General features: G+C 38.8%; 1 protein-coding gene and 1 non-coding gene across 2 annotated transcripts; both read left to right on the top strand.

The window, feature by feature from the left end:
* LOC140838784 (uncharacterized) lies at positions 1 to 2,920 on the top strand. Its single transcript, XM_073205338.1, has 2 exons — positions 1 to 723; positions 2,387 to 2,920. Exons 1-2 carry the CDS (start codon positions 427 to 429, stop codon positions 2,543 to 2,545), a joined length of 456 nt encoding a protein of 151 aa, XP_073061439.1. The 5' UTR covers positions 1 to 426; the 3' UTR covers positions 2,546 to 2,920.
* Positions 2,921 to 18,576: 15,656 nt separating this feature from the next.
* Positions 18,577 to 18,683, top strand: LOC140840338 (small nucleolar RNA R71). The gene has a single exon (XR_012119924.1). It is a non-coding gene; the product is annotated as a small nucleolar RNA R71 (small nucleolar RNA).
* Positions 18,684 to 18,985: the final 302 nt, after the last annotated feature.

The raw sequence follows: 18,985 nt of genomic DNA, 5'->3' as shown, positions 1-18,985 counted from the left end.
AAATTGCATGTGAACCAAAATCATCCGCTCGGCACACACTCAAATACATAATAAAGCACAAGAAACAGAGCACAGCAGAGGAGTTCCTTTCAACTGTAAAAAACAACCGAGGTCTTCTCTCGAACACTTTCTCCACACACTAATTTCTTCATTCCAAATCCCAAAAAAGGTCTCCTATCTACCCATTAAAAGATCTTGTGTATGTAGAATTATTGCACTCTTTCTAGTTTTCATGCAATTGGCCTTGACTAGATGACCATGCAGTGAAGAAATCCCCTGGCAAAAGCCTTTCCCTGGCTTTCTAATCTGTTGCAACTGTCTCTAGAAACACCAGAACCCGACATTTTTTTCTTGGTGTATGTGTGTTTGTGTGTTTGTGGAGCTTAAATCTTGCTGAAAGTTTGAGTCTTGAGGTGGGTTTTTGCAATGGGTGGGAAAGAAGATGGGTGGGGAGGCTGGCCCCCGGCGCCGAGTGGTGCGCCGCCGTACTTGCAGGATGACGATTGGACTCACTTTGACAACTCTGTCAACGCTGTTTCGTTTGGGTTTGTGGCCACTGCTATTCTCATTTCGATGTTTCTTGTTATGGCCATCTTTGAGAAGTTTCTCAGAACTACCCCGCCGGGGGACACGGCTGCCGGTGGACGCCGGTTACAGTCCGACATCGAAGCTCAGAATCGTGCTGGTGGCTTCAATGCGAAGCTTGGTTACTCATCTCCTAAAGTAAGCATCTCTTGAATTTATAATAATATTTTACGTGGGAATTAATTACACTCTGATATAGTTTTCTTGACTTTTCGTATCCTCTTTTCTTCTCTTTTCTTCCTCTTGTTTTTGACCTTTATTGGTTGGTTTCGGCACTTTGGATTAAATTTTTGGTTTTTTGATGATTACTTTTCTGACAAAAGGCCCAATGGTTCTTTTTCCCACTTCTTTTCATTTTATCCCATTTTATATCTACTTTCCCGCATTGTTTTTTTTCCCATTTGCACCAGTTTCTTGATGTCGGTAGAAATCGGAATACCGTTTCTATATGTTGAATTGTGAACTCTCTGTTTCTAACAAGCATGACATATAAGAAAATGAACTCCTAAATCTGTGTAAGGATACTTTGTGAATATAGATCACTCATGACATATAAGAAAACAAATTTGTATGATAGTCGTCACTGGTTCTGAGGCATAAAAGTCTGAAATAAAAGTAGTTTTAATTTGGAGGGATAGTGTTTTTTATTTTTGGAAATAAGAACTAATTATTCGGAAATTGGGAACAATAATCTATTAGAAATTAATTTATAAAAAGAGGATTGTGGATTAGGTACTGTGTTGTTTGTTACACCATAAAGTCTTGAATTCTTTAAGAATAACAGCATGTGCGTGTTCCTGGGATTTTGGCACGCTACTAATTTAAGAAATGGCACATTCAAGAATTTGTTAGCTGGTTTCTTGGTCCCTACAACCATTAATGCATGAGAGACGAAGCTTTAGGCCTTAAAAGTATACATTTCTTCATTCTATAGCCTCATCCCCACACCCTTTGTTGTGATGTACATTTACCTTTGGCAAAAACTTATGTGGGATGGTTTCATTGGTCGTATTTGTGAGACGAATCTCTTATTTGGGTCATCCATGAAAAATTATTATTTTTTAAGAGTATTACTTTTTATATGAATATCGGTAGGGTTGACTATCTCTCATATTAGGATCCGTAACACGGTCTCACATGAGACTCACTCTTTTACCTTTTGGCCCGTAAAAAAAATATATTTATGAAAATTTGTTCGATTTTATTGAAGCTCGAAAAACGAGCAATTTTAGACTTGAATTCCTGTTTAGATGTTCAACAAAATTCAATAATACTTTATTTATATACATTGGAACGTATAATCTTGAGCGAGGTCTAACTTGTTTGGGACAGTATGTCAACCTTGAAAACTAAGTTTGTTTTCCTGTTAGTTTATTGTCTGCTTTCCTAGCTTTAATAATGCACACAACTAGCTAGGTTCCTTGTATACTGTGAATTGTGGCTGTATTGAATTGTTTAATATTGTTTAGGATAATATAATATTAGTCCAATATTGTTGATTTTGAGACAATCTTAGTTATCTGTGCTTGTACGAATTTTATAAAGATTTGATGTCGAGATAAAGAAGAATTTCATATTTTAAGGGTTCAAAAGGATGTGACTCCATGTTCTTGTCTCATCCATGGCTCGACTCCAGTTCAAAAAATAATTTGGAGAAAGTAAACTTTGCTCAAAACCAACAAAAAAAAAAAGAAAGAAAAGAAAGTAATTTTTTTTTCTCAGGGACCAAAGTAGTTTCAAGATTATTGAGAACGATTGCATTTTCTCAAGACACTGACTTGTTCGAATTGATTTTTCACAGATGTCCCTCAATGCCAAAGAAGTTTCGGTACTAATGCCTGGTGACACTGTTCCCAAATACATCGCCCAGCCGGCCCCCATCCCTTGTCCCCCTGAACGGATCCCATGGCCATCGCATCAACGACTAACCAACTTACACGATCATCCCGAGCCGGCTTAAAAGTCATGACCAGAGACCAAAAAGCCGGTATGTTATTCGGAACTATGCATCACTCTGGTGATGGGCTTGGAAATTTAGTCCAGGGTACGCAAAAATGAGACATCTTTTGGTTCTTAGACTTCGAGCATGGTGTGTATATACATATATGTATGTATATATATGCTCCAGTATTGGGTATATTATTAGGCGAAGAAAATCATGCTCTGGTCTCTGGTATATTATAAGGCGAGACAAGCGTTATTAGTGAGATGCATTATTGTATTTTCTTGGATTCATTGCCTTTATCGTAAAGTTACGTCGAACGCCCGAGGGGAATAACTTGTATTTTGTATTTTGTTGAAAGATTTCTACGAGGGTGTAAAGGAATCTATCAAATATGACCAAAAGTTTAAGGCTTTGATTCAACTCGAATTAGTTATATTTGCGTGTGAGTCTAATTCGAAGTTCAAAAAATTTTAAAAATTTTGTTCGAATTCGGTTCGAATTGAAGGTCAAGTTCGATTTCGACTCGAAAATTCAAACATATTCGTAAAACTATTCGAACTTTTGCTTGAAAATAAGCACTTGAAAATTTTGAAATGTAATATATAATTATATTATATTAATCCGAGCAGTGGGAATAGAGTCCATGCCTAAAACGGGTCAAATCTTGGGAAATGTCATCATTCTTTAAACTTAAGATTATTCCAGTGTTGACGAAATCCAATGCCTCGAACGGATCAAAAAAGTTATTTCATGCCAACTTTTTGTAAGAGTATTTATCTATAACCCGTTAAACTGATATTGGACCTGAACATTGAGCCCGACAAAAGTAACCACATTCGAGCCCAAGTACAGAATTTCATCGAGCTGAAAGTAAATCAATATTTTACGTGTAGTATTAATAAATTATAATGGTAATATTTTTCTGTAGTACTAAAAATATGAAAAAGACATGTATAAACCTACACCACCCACGAATAAAATCCAAATATATTCTAATTCGCCCAAGTAATTATTTCGACATAGCATAGGACGAATAAGAAATCTTTTGTAACATTTTTTCGTTCAATACAAATTTAACGGTTTTTTAAGGATTCGGTATCAAGACTTTAACCATTTATATAATACTCTAAGGCTACGTTTGGTTGAAAGGATAGGATAAACTAATGATTAGTACGTAAATGATAAAGAAAATGATTGTGGTAGGATTGTAATATATGGTGAAAAATAATATTACGTTTGCTGAGATTTTTAAGTGTAGGATAATTTTGAATTTTTTGATGAGAAGACGAAATTGCCCTTCCCCTTCGCGACGGCGACAGTGGCGGCGGTGGTCGGAAAAGGTTGGTGGGGGAGAGGAAAATTAGCGACGGATTATGAAAACCCGTCGCCAATAGCGACGGTTTTTGAGAAACCGTCGCCGGTCTTGTGAAACCGTCGGTAATTCGACATTTAGCGACGGTTTATTAATGCATGAAACCGTCGCCGATCTGGTTTTGATAAACCGTCGCCGATCTGTTTTTGAGAAACCGTCGCTAATTTGAATTTTAGCGACGGTTTATTAAAAAACCGTCGCTTTGTGCGACGGAATTGTTGTGGACCAACTTGCAATATATTAATTCACAATAAAGGGTATTGTTGTCATTTTTCTTCCGGACTGAAGTAGGATAATTACTATCCTGCGTAATTTGATGGATTTATAAACCAACTCAAACAGTGTAATTGTCTACCAAATAGTCAATCTGAAATTTAAAAACGGAACCAAACAAAAGATTATAAAACAATCCATCCTTAATCAAACATACCAAACTGGGCCTAAGGGTTGGCTTGGTTTTTAGGATGTGATAATTGAATGATTGATAATTTGATTGATAAATGTTTGATAGGATAATTTGAGATATAAATAATATCATGTGTGGTGTGAAATAAACAAGAGGGATAAAATCTTGATAAACTGATTTTTTACCTAAATACCCTTTAATATTTTAATTTAAATAAATTTTATTTTTATTCAGATCTTCGAAGAAATGGGGATATAGTTGCCATAATTGTTCACTTCTCCCTTAAGCATCGCTCTGTATCCCAAAAAATCTGACGGGAAATGAAAACCCTCTCCACATCGTTCTTCGTTCAAGATCGTAAGTCGAGGTCAGATCCGTGAAAGATATGAACCGAAGATCCACTGGTTTATCTACTCCGAAATACGTTAAGCATGACATACATAACCAATACTCACACATAGACTCAAAGTTGTAGTTTATCGAGTTTTACCTTCGAATAAACTTGAAAATTGAACAGATCGGACTTAGAAATTAGGATTTTTTGTTCACCACTTTCGATTTCTAAGGTACTGCGCTTCCATCGATTCTTCAGAAGGAAGAAGGAGAATGACGTGTTCGTAGGCCACTTGCATTTTTTTAATATAGAGAAGGGGTATTTTGGTCAATAAACTTTATGTGAGCAGCAGGATAAATACTATTCATAATCAATGCATGGATTTGTTATCCAAGGAAAACAGTAAAGTTTATCTAACTAATAGTCAATATCACATTTATAAACAAACGCAAACAAAAGATAACTAAACAATCTCATCTTAATAAGGCTAACCAAACTGAGCCTAAATAAAAGATTCGGGCAAAGAATCCAGTTAAGATGGCGCGATCCGTAGACAGTGACATAACGAAATAAAATATATATCCTTAATTGATGGCACATGCCTGAACATTTGTTGACCTAAAGATTTTTTCTCTAAATATAGTCATCCTATTTTTTTTATAATTAAATAATTAACCTTTTTGTAAATTAAATTTTATAAACTTCTATTTTTATTTATAGATAGTTATATATATAACTCGGAATCTCGAACTCGAAATTTGATCAACTTTTACATATTGTTAGATTACACTCACTAATGAAATAGTACAAAGATTAAACATGAATATATTTCCCTCCAAACTCGAAAGTTAACGAGACTTTTTTTACAATTCCAAACTACTTCAAATGACCAAAATAGCCCTTAACGTGCTGACAATTACATCTAAAAACCGACGTTAGCTGTTACAGGAAGATGAAACATTCCAAGGACACAAGTGGATTCTCCAGTAGCTCGTTACTATCTATTGGCCACTCCGCCTCTTCTTCAACCTTTCGGATCTTTTCTCTCGACCCAGAACCGGCCCGACTCGGTGATTTACCCGTTATCTTCGCTGTTTGGATCCGACCCGTGATAGGTTTGACTGACCCAGGGTCTGCACGAATCATCGGAGATCTCGATCTTCTCACGGGGATTTCCTCATTGCTGTCCTTCCTCCTCCCAGGCCCGGTCCGGACCCGACCGGGTGACGGTTCTGACCTCCGGTAAGGGGATTTTCCGGCGGACCTATCTCTTTTATAATCCCCGGGAAACGACTGGTTCCCGACCTTCGCTAGTGACCTGTTCCGTGCTTTACTCACGGCGTCGTTTTCGCGACCGTATTTGTCTTTCCTCTCTGTGACGGAAGTCGAAACACTGACGCTCTCGCTCACAGTGCTGCAGATCTCCGAGACCTCCTCGGAAGCTTCCTCGTTACCGAAAACCATGCACGGATTCTGCGTGACGACGCCGTTTCGGGGCTTCTTCTCGTCTGGTCGAGGCTTGGAGAGTCTTGGCACCAGTAATGGCGCAGTCTTGATGAATGGAGTTTCGGTTCGTCCATTTTCTTGGAATGCAGGCGGCGGGCGTTTGGGTATGGTGGGGGTCTCCGAGAGTACTTCTTTCACTGCTTCCTCTTCCTGGAGTGGATGTGTAGGAGGCGGAGATTTGCTGCTACGCTTCCTGTTGTTCTCGGATTTCGAAATGCGGGAAGCATCTGTGCTTGCACAGCAACCCATTGGAAGCAAGCTTTCGGTGATTGATCAAGCTGCTTTCATGGATTCACGCGGCAATGGGTGCGGCGGTCAAGGGACTTTAATGGAGGTGGGAAGGGGGGAATGATAATGTGAATGGAGGAGTCAAAACTGCTGAAATGGATTTATTGGGGGGTGGGGAGAGGTTTTGCTTTGCAAGGGTGGTTGAGGAAATTTGGCAAGATAGGACACTGCAAGCACCTGTCCCAACATCATTGTTCAAAAACAAATAATTTTAGAACTTAACTGTAAATTTTATTTTTTAAAAGAAAAGGATAAAATGATTGGCAATATTAATATTTAAAATTCATATCTATTATTTCATAGGAAATAAATAATACATCCAGCAATTTTTTCAATAGTAAAATATGAGTTTTTATCAAAAGATAAGATGTTCAATTTTTTTATTATCTTAGATTTGATTAACTTATCGAGTTTGACAATGTGATTTATCTGATCAGTTAATACTTTGTTGCTCTTTTGAGTTTATCTAAAACACACAAAAAATAGCGGATAAAAGTTGCCAAAGTTGTTATTTTATTTTATCTAAAACACACAAAAAAAATAACGGATGGAAGTTGCCAAACTTAAAAAAATACACATATCCGCAATTTTCATTTTTTATTTTTGTATATATATATCATTCATGTCGAATATTTTGCATAGATGGACGATGGTTGGCAGTTTTGAGAGGAAAGAAAAAGACTTTTATATAATAATTTTAAATTTTAATGTCTGATATATGTAAAAAAATTGTGGTATATATTGAATTTTCTACGAGGCAGGCTTAACTTATTTGATTTATAAATTATTGGGTACGTATATCTTGGATTTTTTGGGAATAATATTTTTAAATCAATTAATAAAAGATTAGTTTATGCAATCTAACTATTATATGGTCATTTAATATTAACAGACTATTTACTATTAGCATGATTATATAAACAACTTTTTTTTGGTTAATTTTGGGTAAAGATTTGTGTTTTAACATGAATTTGAACTAGACTAGTGTTTTTTAATTTATTGAGAGATATTTATGTTATTATATCAGGACAAAAACTTATGTGAGACGGTCTCACTCACATGCCGTATTTTGTGAAACATATATTTTATTTAAGTCATCCATGAAAAATTATTACTTTTTATTGTGAATATTCAGTAGAGTTGACCCGTCTCACATATAAAGATTCGTGAGATTGTCTCACAAGAGACTTACTTTTATACCAGAGACTATAATAAGTCTGCTTCTCCTACGAGTAAAAGTTGAATAATTTATTTTCTCAAACAAACAAAATAGGATAATTTATAATTTAACAATCAGGGAAAATTGGCAGGACAGCCACTCTATAAAAGTTTATACCCAAAGAATTAGTGAAATAAAAGGTTTACCTAAAAACAAATTTGACTAAATCTTCATATAAAAAGAGCAAAAATTTGTGTAAGACGGTCTCACGGGTCGTATTTGTGAGACGAATCTCTTATTTGCATCATCAATGAAAAAATATTATTTTTTATGATAAAAGTATTACTTTTTATTGTAAATATGAGTAGATTTGACATGTCTCACAGAATATTATAAAATAAAAACACAACAAAAGATTAATAAAAAAAACTTTTAATCCACAAAATAATGATATTATCCATTAGTACAATAAGTAGGCATTGGCCAATAGAAAATTTTATAGCTCCAAATCTAAATTAGTTTATCTAGATGCAATAATGTGTGCATGCATGTGCCTCAACTTCCCTCCCCATTATATATTACGACCTTTGTCGACTACAACTCTACATGATTGGATGCCTCGGGCTTTCTTTCATTTTTCTTTTTAAATAAAATTGTTCAAATCTTTTATTTTTGCAATCCAACTCGGAGTGGGTCTCATGTAAGACTGTCTCACGGATTTTAATCTGTGAGACGGATCAACCATACTATATATATTCACAAAAAAAGTGATACTCTTAGCATAAAAAATAATACTTTTTCATGGATAACCCAAATAAGAGACCCGTCTCACGAATACGACCCGTGAGACCATCTCACACAAGTTTTTGCCTCCAACTCGATATCATCACGCGTATCGAACAAATGGTCCGCATTTGTACGTATTATTCTAGCATCATGCCCAAGCATCCGATAGCAACCCAATCGCGAATGACACCAACGATTTATATAGATGGACCGCTTTTCACCCACTATAAAGTAAGTTGAGTCGTCCCAACTCACCTCCGCACTGCCCCTTCACCAGCCCTTAGTTGCCATTCAATCGAGTCCAAACCTTCCCATTTTGGTTGTCGAAATTGTGGAATTTTCTGCAAAATTTCAACACGGGCTACATCATCTGGAGTTTGAAAAAAAAAAATAATAATAAAAATTTTATGAATCCATTTTGCTCTGAAAGGATTTTTTTTTGATAATATTGTGCATATTAAATTATAAAGTTTTAGCTTTTTACATTATTGAGATTTTTGATAAATATGATAGATTAATTTAAAAGAGTTATTTCCTAATGAAATTTTTGTTGGCATATTTTGTAAGATTCTATTCAAGGAATAAATTTTATGGAAGAATAAACTTATAAATAATCAAAGATAAATGTTAGGATCAATGCATAAATTTAGATGCCACATGTGAGCAAGCACCAGAGTTGGTGATTTATTTCGAAGAGATCAAGTGCTCAATCCAAATTAAAGGACATTTCTGTGTTGTCGTAGAATGTTGAAGAGAAACAGACACAACTCCTAATTGCATTATCGATTAGTGTTGTTTATCAAACATAATTTCGGCTTTACAAACGTTGCATATATAGTTTTGGTTATTTGGTTTGATAAATATTTGGATGTACTTTATTCCCTCAATTTACTAAGATGGTTAGCTTTTCTTTATTAACTAGAATCGTTTAATAAACTGACAAGTTTTTGATCGAGCAAAACTTGCACAGTGAATAGTCCCAAAATTTGTTTTATAAATGAAAGCTCGATTTAAAATATCGCAAGTGCACGATAGTCAAGTTATAATAAACGTACGTGAATACGAGTATCGATCCACAAGGACTGCGTTACACTATTCTTATTTTCACTTAAATTTCTCTAGCAACGATAGATGGAGTTGGTGATTAAACTAAAGTGAATTTAATACTAAAATGATTAAAATGCAAGAACAAATAATCAAGAAATCAATGATTAAATTGGATGAAAATCAAATGAGAAACGAATTTGTTGGGAATTATCAGTTAACCTACCACTCGTGTTCAGATAATTAGACTCGACTTTTACTCGTGCATTCGACGGAATTCCCTAGACTAATCAATATACTCTGTCGAGCTATATTAATACTAATCATAAACATGCAGTAATCAAGTGTCCTCAATTATTTAACAGTTCACGATTGCATTACGTTCTATGGAATCCACTAGCTTTCATCCGGGTGAACTATTACTATCGACACGTACCCAATTCCGTATGTCTACTAAAATTGTAAGTCCGTGGTTTATACTATGCGATCCTATTGTTAATTAGTCTGTCGAACTCGTTAACAACATGCAATAATCAAAGGAAGATAGCTAGGCTTCGCTTGAAACAAGAAATAACAATAGCATAAACAAATCACTTGTAAAAATGTCAAGAAATAATGTTAAACAACGAGTATGGGTAGGATCCCCTCAAATCCCAACAAATTTAGAGTTTAGCCAACCAAATTCATACTAAAAATCAACAATCTATGCAAGAGAATAAAATACTGAATAATAAAATACTAAATATGACGATGGAAGATGGCTGCGACGCTTGGAATTCTCGAGTTCTTCGAAAGTCTTCCTTACTCCTAGCCTTCTCTCCCCGAAAAAATGATGAAAATATGATGTGTAAGTCTGAAAAACGGCGCCCAATCTCGTGTATTAGGTTAGTGGTCTTGGATAGAGTCCATGAAAATAGAAACAAATCTCGCAGAATCTTGCTGGGTCGCGTAACTCGCTAGGGCGGTAGGTTTTGACCGCTGGGACGAGTGACTCTCGAATAAAAACTTTGAGCCTTCTCTCTAGTCTCGCTGGGGCGGCCACTTTTGACCGCCCGAGCGAGAGATCTTCTGTTAAATTCTCTTGTCCAGGCTAGCAGTCTCGCTGGGGCGGTTAGTTTTAACCGCCCTAGCGAGAGGTCTTCTGTTCGATATCCTCGGTAAGACTAGAATGCTCGCTGGGGCGGTCAGTTTTGACCGCCCTAGCGAGGCTTCTTCGTTGTTGTGCCCATTTTCTGCTATATTTGGTTCCATTCCTACAAAATACCACAAAACACACGAAATCAGTCATATGCTAAATAATGCAAACAAAATGCAAGAATAAACTAGAACAAGCTAATATGATGTATGAATGCGACTCGAAACCAACACTAAAAACACGTAAAAACGAGTCCTATCAACCCCCTCATACTAACCTTTTGCTCGCCCTCGAGTAAAATAGGTTAAAGCACGAGATTCTAAACAGACAAAATAAATAAAAAAAACGAAATAACCAACACCAGAAAAAGTTAATGGTGAGTTAACAATTTTATGTTCGTGCCTCAGTAAATTTTTTCACATCATAATCAAGTCATTTCACAAATAAATACTCTTTTTCATCTACAAATAAGTCTTGGCACTAATTCGAACGTGTGTGTGTCATGGTGGGTCTAGTCATTCGTACGTCAAATAGATCAATCGTCAAGTTATGCAAGTCACTCAATTAACACTTCAATACAAATCTCACTAGCATGCATCCCCGTGTCCATTCATCACTAACCATCATTTTGAACTTTAGTCAATTTTTAAGTGCATAGAAGGGTGTCGAAAGGAAAGAAAATAAGCTCAAGTGGCGAAAAGTTGGGAGTACATCGATCATTTTCATTGTGCAATTGTCAAGACTGTGTGTCAGACTTCCTCGACTCCTTACATCTCCAACTTTTAGCCTAGGAATAGAATTTCATTCCTTTTATTTTCGGCTCCCCCTCACCTTACATCTCCTTTTTTCACAAAGTTCTTTTTACAAGAACTTTGTTATTTCAACATTTTGATGCACAATTTTCACACATGTACTCCCTAGGCTAAGAATATATCTTTTTGGATTACAGCTGGTTAGGAGTACTGTATTTGAATTCAGGGTATTGACAAGGGGGCATATGTACGGTTCAAGGTCAGTCAAATGCTATCATGCACGATCTCAATTAGTGACTTATTTCCACGGGTTTTCATGCTAAATCAATTCATACGTGATGTCTTTCAAGTTAACCAACAAGAATTTCAAATTTCACCATTATTCCTACAAAATTCTAGGCCCCACACATATGTGCTCAAAAAGTTCAAAATTTGCACCAAAACTCATGTTTCAACAATCCAGAGTATCATTCATGCATTGACCCAATCAATATTTCTCAAAGCAGCATCATCATCGGCTCATAAATCATGTCAACTCACCATAAACGACTCACAATCTAACAACGAAAATACACCGACTTAAAAACCCAACTAACAAACTAAATAACTGAACAAACAAACAAAACAAACTACCCGACCCCCTCATACTAGAGTTGTGCAATGCCCTCATCGCACAAAACGAAACAGACACGAAAAACAATAACAACTTATGAATTCAAATGCAACAATAGAAAATGCAAAAGAAAAAGAAAGGGGAAACAGTGAACTCCCCTGATCAAAACTCCTCCTCCTCATCATGCTCGGGTGGTGGACTGCCCTCGTCAGCTGCAGGCGGCATAGGATACGTGTACTGGAAGTGGAAAGGTGGCGGGTATGCTGGAACAGGCGGCCGGCCGGAAGTGTCTAAGCCCAAGTGAGTCGAGATGCCCTGCACCAAGTACTCGATGTTCAGAGTGTGGGCTTGGTCGATGGCCTGACAATGAGTCTGGTAGGTGGCCCAAGCGCCCAACTCGTCGACTCGGTCTCGAATGGCACGGCGGCGTGGCTGCGGTGGTGGTGGATGTCCGACGACCGGCGGTGGTGGAGCGGCTTGCACGTGACCGTAAAATACATCAGCGGGCAGCTCATCCCGTCTCTTCGCGTACTTGGAGGTATGCAGAGCCTCATCGATGGCTCTCAGTGGCGGTAGCCACTCATCATCGTGCGCGAAAATCACACCCGCGCGGGCACATAGCTCAGTCACGATAGTGGGGAAATAAAAGGCTAAATTGTTGCAATTGATACAGATAGTCAGCTGCCCGAATATGAGTTTGCCCACATCAATAGGCATCCCGGTATAGATCGCATAAAGAACCACCGCCCTATCCCGCTGTACATCACTCGTATGCCCTACCGGCATCAATCTCTTCGATAGAAAGGCATACCAAAGTGCCGCCTCCACCTTCAAAAATTTCTCAAGAAACACCGTATACGTTCCCGGCTGCTTCCACGTAGTGCCCGAATAACACAATGTGTGAATGATCAGATCGTAATCCGGATTCAGCACCCAAGCCTGGAATACCGAATCATCCACTGCCGGTAAACCCAACAAATCATTTATCGTTTTAGGATCATATGGGACTTGACGTCCCCTCACCCTAGCCTTATTTTCAGTCCCTTCCGGGGCGTTAGCGTAAAACTCACGTACAATCGGCACCACAGCCGCATTCGGTTGTGCTAAAAAATTCGTCCACCCTCGTCCTGCAACCTTCGAGCGTTTGGAAGCCATGGTAAGAGTAGAGTGCACAAGTAATATGAAGTCGCCGGAAAATTTGGAAGCTCGCCGGAACGTGAAGAGGCGGCGGCGAGGGTGGTGGTCGGAGAGTGTAGATTTGGCCGGGAAAATCGCGTCTTGGGCTTTGCAACAATGGAGATTCACAAATATACCTGTAAATTGGCAAGAAACCACGTCAATCGCTTCAGATCTGGAGTGGAGGGGCGAAAATTTGAGAGAAAAGTGTAGGTTTTGCGAGTGGGAGAAGAGAAAAGGGAGGGCGCAGCTTTTAAACATTCGCGACTCGCTAGGGCGGTCAAAAGTGTCCGCCCTAGCGAGAGTCTGTCTGCCCGAAAATTACGAGTGCTCGCTGGGGCGGACACTAGCGGGAGAACCTCGGTTTTAAAAATTTTAAAAAGACGCGAGTGTTCGTTAGGGCGGTCAGTTTAGACCGCCCGAGCGAGACATCCTCGACTAAAATTATTTTGAAAAGTTGTAACACTCGCGGGGGCGGTCAAGTTTAACCGCCCTAGCGAGGGATTTTCGGGAAAAAATGTTTTTGAAAATTTCGATTCCTCGCTGGGGCGGACAAAAGTGTCCGCCCTAGCGATGCATGCTCGGCCAAAAATCCATTACAAATTACAACCTCTCGCTGGGGCGGTTAAAATGAACCGCCCTAGCGAGGTATTTTCGAAATCATTTTGAAAAAAATTTTAATGCAAATGCCATGCAATTATCTAAATGCAAATGATGCAATTAATTAACTAACGAAAAGAATAAAATAAGGAGTAGAAGTAGTTCTCAATTTATCGTCTAGAGCTCGATTTTTCACCCATGTCCTTAACGACTGTCTTGGAGCCGAGTGACTCCAATTTGTGGCTCAATCGTGCCACCAATATAGTGCTTTAATCTTTGGGCGTTCACAGTAAACGTCCCTTCCTTGCCGTCATGCAACACCACTGCACCTGATGGGAACACCTCGGCTATAACGAATGGTCCTGACCATCTTGACTTCAGCTTGCCCGGAAAGAGTCGTAAGCGAGAGTTGTATAACAACACCGCTTCACCCACTTTGAATTCTCTTCTTACAATGTGTTTATCATGGGCTCTTTTGGTGCGTTCCTTGTAAGATAGGGCAAGATCATACGCTGTACCTCGGAACTCATCCAACTGACTCAACTGCAACAGTCGTTTTTCACCTGCAAGAGCAAAATCAAAGTTCAGTGCCTTGGTCGCCCAATATGCTCTATGCTCTAATTCTACGGGTAGATGACATGCTTTACCAAAAAGTAACCTATATGGTGTAGTGCCTATAGGTGTTTTGAACGCAGTACGATAAGCCCACAAAGCATCATCTAACCGAATGGACCAGTCCTTTCGATTCACATTAACCGTCTTTTCTAAAATCCTCTTAATCTCTCGATTGGACACTTCAACTTGTCCACTAGTCTGAGGGTGGTATGGAGTGGAAACTTTGTGGGTGACACCATATTTGCCCATCAGTTTATCAAAAATTTTGTTGCAAAAATGGGTGCCACCATCACTTATGATTGCACGTGGTGTACCGAATCGATTAAAAATGTGTTTTTTCAAAAATTTTAACACCACTTGTGCATCATTCGTGGCACAAGCCTCCGCCTCCACCCATTTAGATACATACTCTACTGCCACCAAAATAAATTTCTTTGTAAAAGACGCAGGGAAAGGACCCATAAAATCAATCCCCCACACATCAAATATTTCACACTCAATAATGTTATTCAAAGGCATCTCATGACGGTTAGAAATATTACCTGTGCGTTGGCATCTATCACAATTGAGAACATACAAACGAGCATCCTTAAAAAGAGTTGGCCAATAGAAGCCACATTCGAGTACCTTAGATGCCGTCCGTATGGGTCCAAAGTGACCACCTACCTCACGGTCATGGCAGTGGTTCAGAATTTGACTGGTTTCCTCCTCCGCTACACATCTCCTTATCATGGCATCTGCACAGATTTTAAACAAAAACGGTTCCTCCCAAAAATAATATTTCACGTCAGAAAAGAATTTCTTTCTTTGGTGAAACGATAAATTTGGGGGAGGTGTGCCAGTGACAAGAAAATTTGCGAAATTGGCATACCAAGGGCACGCATTTACCTCAAACAATTGCTCATCAGGGAACCAGTCATCTATATCAGTGTTAAAGCCATTAATTCTAACATCCTCAAGCCTAGACAGATGATCAGCAACCACATTTTCTACACCCTTTTTATCTCGAATCTCGAGATCAAATTCTTGCAATAGTAAAATCCACCTAATTAACCTAGGTTTCGCATCTTTCTTAGCAAGCAAGTATTTTAAGGCAGAATGATCTGTATACACAATCACTTTAGACAGAACAAGGTATGAATGAAATTTCTCAAAAGCAAATACTATAGCAAGTAGTTCCTTTTCAGTAGTAGCATAATTCAATTGAGCATCATTTAAGGTCTTACTTGCATAGTAGATGGTATGAAATACCTTGTTCTTCCTTTGACCCAGCACCGCACCAACAGCTGTATCACTAGCATCGCACATTACCTCAAACGGTAACTCCCAATCAGGGGCAGTCAGCACAGGTGCTGTCACCAAGCTCTTCTTGAGTACTTCGAATGCCTGCAGACAAGTAGAATCAAAATTAAACTCAACATCTTTCATCAACAAAGAGGATAAAGGTTTAGCAATTTTAGAAAAATCCTTAATAAAACGCCTATAAAAACCCGCATGGCCTAGGAAACTTCGAACTCCCTTTATCGATGAAGGTGGTGGTAGATTTTTGATCACTTCCACCTTGGCCTTGTCGACCTCGATTCCATTCTCCGATACTTTGTGTCCTAACACAATCCCCTCTTGCACCATGAAGTGACATTTCTCCCAATCTAACACCAAATTGCTCTCTTCACATCTAATGAGCACCAAATTCAAATTTTTTAAACATTCATCAAATGAAGAGCCAAAAATAGAGAAATCATCCATAAAAACTTCAAGAAAATTCTCAATCATGTCATGAAAAATAGCGGTCATGCATCTTTGAAATGTAGCAGGTGCATTGCATAGACCAAAGGGCATACGCCTAAACGCAAAAGTACCATAAGGGCAAGTGAAAGTAGTTTTCTCTTGGTCCTCGGGTGCAATTGTGATTTGGTTGTATCCCGAATATCCATCCAAAAAACAGTAAAATTCATGACCGGCTAATCGTTCAATCATTTGATCAATAAATGGCAAGGGGAAGTGATCTTTACGGGTTGCATCATTTAATTTCCTATAATCCATGCACACACGCCAACCCGTAACGATTCTAGTGGGAATCAACTCATTTTTTTCATTGGTAATAACAGTAATCCCACCCTTTTTAGGCACACATTGTACAGGACTTACCCACGCACTATCAGAGATAGGATAGATAATACCTGCGTCCAGAAGTTTGATCGTTTCAGCTTTTACTACCTCTTGCATCTTTGGATTGAGTCTCCTTTGTGGTTGTGCTAGAGGTGAGTACTTATCTTCCATTAGGATTTTGTGCATGCAGATCGAAGGACTTATCCCCTTGATGTCCGAAACTTTCCAAGCGAATGCTCCTCTATGCTCCTTAAGGACTCCCAAGAGCTTACTCTCCATATCGTCTGTCAAAGAAGAGGAAATAATAACAGGCAGTTTATTATTTTCTCCTAAATATACGTACTTGAGATGTGGAGGTAGTGGTTTGAGCTCCAAAGTGGGTGGCTCCTCTAGGCTTGACTTTTGAGGCACTAAATCTTTTCTATCCCCCAATTCCTCTAGTCGAAGCCTCACTTGCTTTCTCCAAGGTGGAATGGCATTCAAATGAGCTACCATCTCCATCCTTTCCTTGTCCAGCTCGTCCTCCTGTTTTTCAGTAGTGAGAGTAGCCTCCAATGGCTCTTGCAATCCATCCTGCACAAAATCACAAACAAGAGAATCTAAGACATCAACGCGAAAACAACTATCATCGTGCATTGTGTGCTTGAGAGTATTAAAGACATCAAAAATAATTTCTTCTTCTCCAACTCTCAGTCTCAATTTTCCCTCGTCAACATCGATCAGTGCTTTCCCTGTAGCCAGAAATGGTCTCCCTAGGATTAAAGGCATCTCCAAATCTTCCTCCATATCAAGTACTACAAAATCTGCAGGAAAAATAAACTTATCCACTTTCACCAAGACATCTTCGATAATCCCACGTGGATACTTGACAGATCTGTCAGCCAGCTGCAATGACATCCTAGTTGGCTTGGGTTCACCCAATCCCAGTCTCCTAAACACAGAATACGGCATCAAATTAATACTCGCACCAAGATCACATAGAGCTTTATGAAAATTAATATCACCAATAATGCAAGGTATAGAGAAACTCCCTGGATCTTTTTGCTTAGGAGGCATCCTGTTTTGAACTAAAGCGGAGCAATTTTCAGTCAAGTTCACAGTCATATGATCTTCTAGCTTCCGCTTGTTTGCTAAGATATCTTTCAAGAATTTTGCATAACTTGGCATATTCAGTAAAGCATCAGCAAAAGGAATGTTAATATGCAGTTTTTTGAATATCTCAAGAAATTTACCAATTGTGTATCTAACTTAGCTTTTTTCAGTGCTGCAGGAAAAGGTGGGGGGATAACAATTTTACTCGGTGCAATAGGTGTAAAAGTAGAGTTAGAAGACTTACCTCCTTGCTGTTCCACCTCATCCTCACCTTGCTTGTTCTTTTCCTCCTTAGACTCAAGTGCCTTTCCACTGCGCAATTCCACAGCTTTCACATGCTCTCTCGGGTTAGTCTCCGTGTTGCTTGGCAAAGTTCCTTGCTCCCTATTAGCAATTAACTTAGCCAATTGTCCAATTTGATTCTCTAACCCTTTTATGGATGCATCCTGATTCTGAAATCTCGTCTCGGTTGCAGAAATAAATTTAGTCATCATTTGCTCTAAATTTGACTTCTCCTCCCTAGGCGGTTCTGGCTTGAATCCTTGGTGCATCCCATGTGGTGGCCCTCTTTGTTGGCGGTTTTGGTTGTTTTGACCTCCCCACGAAAAGTTTGGGTGATTCCTCCATCCCGGATTATAGGAGTTTGAATAAGGGTCATTTCTAGGACGGTTCTGGAATCCCACGTGTTTTGCTCCCTCAGGCACATAGAATGGATTGCCATCTTGGAAATCCTGCACGTCATGCTCACCTCCACACTTATCACAGAAAATCTCTTGCAGACGCATAACCGATCCACTCGCACTCATCCCATCAATCTTTCTGTTCAAAGCCTCCAACTGTGCTGACACCGCAGACAAATCAGTAACTTGATTAACCCCCGCACCTCGTTTCTGCCTATCAGAATGAGGATGATAGCTGCTAGCAGCCATCTCCTCCAATAATTCATATCCTTCCTCAGCCGTTTTTCTCAGCAAGTTACCACAGGCAGCAGCATCTATCATGGTACGGTTAGAAGTAAGCAGACCGTAGTAAAAAGTTTGAACAACTAACCCAAGAGGTAGCTCATGGTGTGGACATCTCCTCAATAAATCCTTGTATCGCTCCCACGCCTCGTAAAGTGACTCAAGCTCATATTGAGCAAAAGTAGTAATGTCGGCTCTCAGCTTCATAGTCTTCGACGGAGGAAAGTACTTGGTCAGGAATGCCTTCGCCATATCCTCCCATGTAGTGATAGACCCTACAGGCAAACAGTTTAACCACGCCTTAGCTTTATCTCTTAGTGAAAATGGAAATAAACGCAAACGAACAGCATCATCAGACACAGCATTAAACTTAAAAGTATCGCAAATTTCAAGAAAATCAGCTATATGAGAATTAGGGTCGTCAAGTGCACTTCCCCCAAATTGAACAGTGTTTTGAATCATCTGAATGATAGCTGGCTTGATCTCAAACTGGTTAGCTCGGATGA

This window comes from Primulina eburnea, chromosome 8, assembly GCF_022965805.1.
Source record: "Primulina eburnea isolate SZY01 chromosome 8, ASM2296580v1, whole genome shotgun sequence".
In the NCBI taxonomy this organism is placed as follows: domain Eukaryota; kingdom Viridiplantae; phylum Streptophyta; class Magnoliopsida; order Lamiales; family Gesneriaceae; genus Primulina; species Primulina eburnea.
This window is presented reverse-complemented; position numbering and strand designations above follow the sequence as displayed.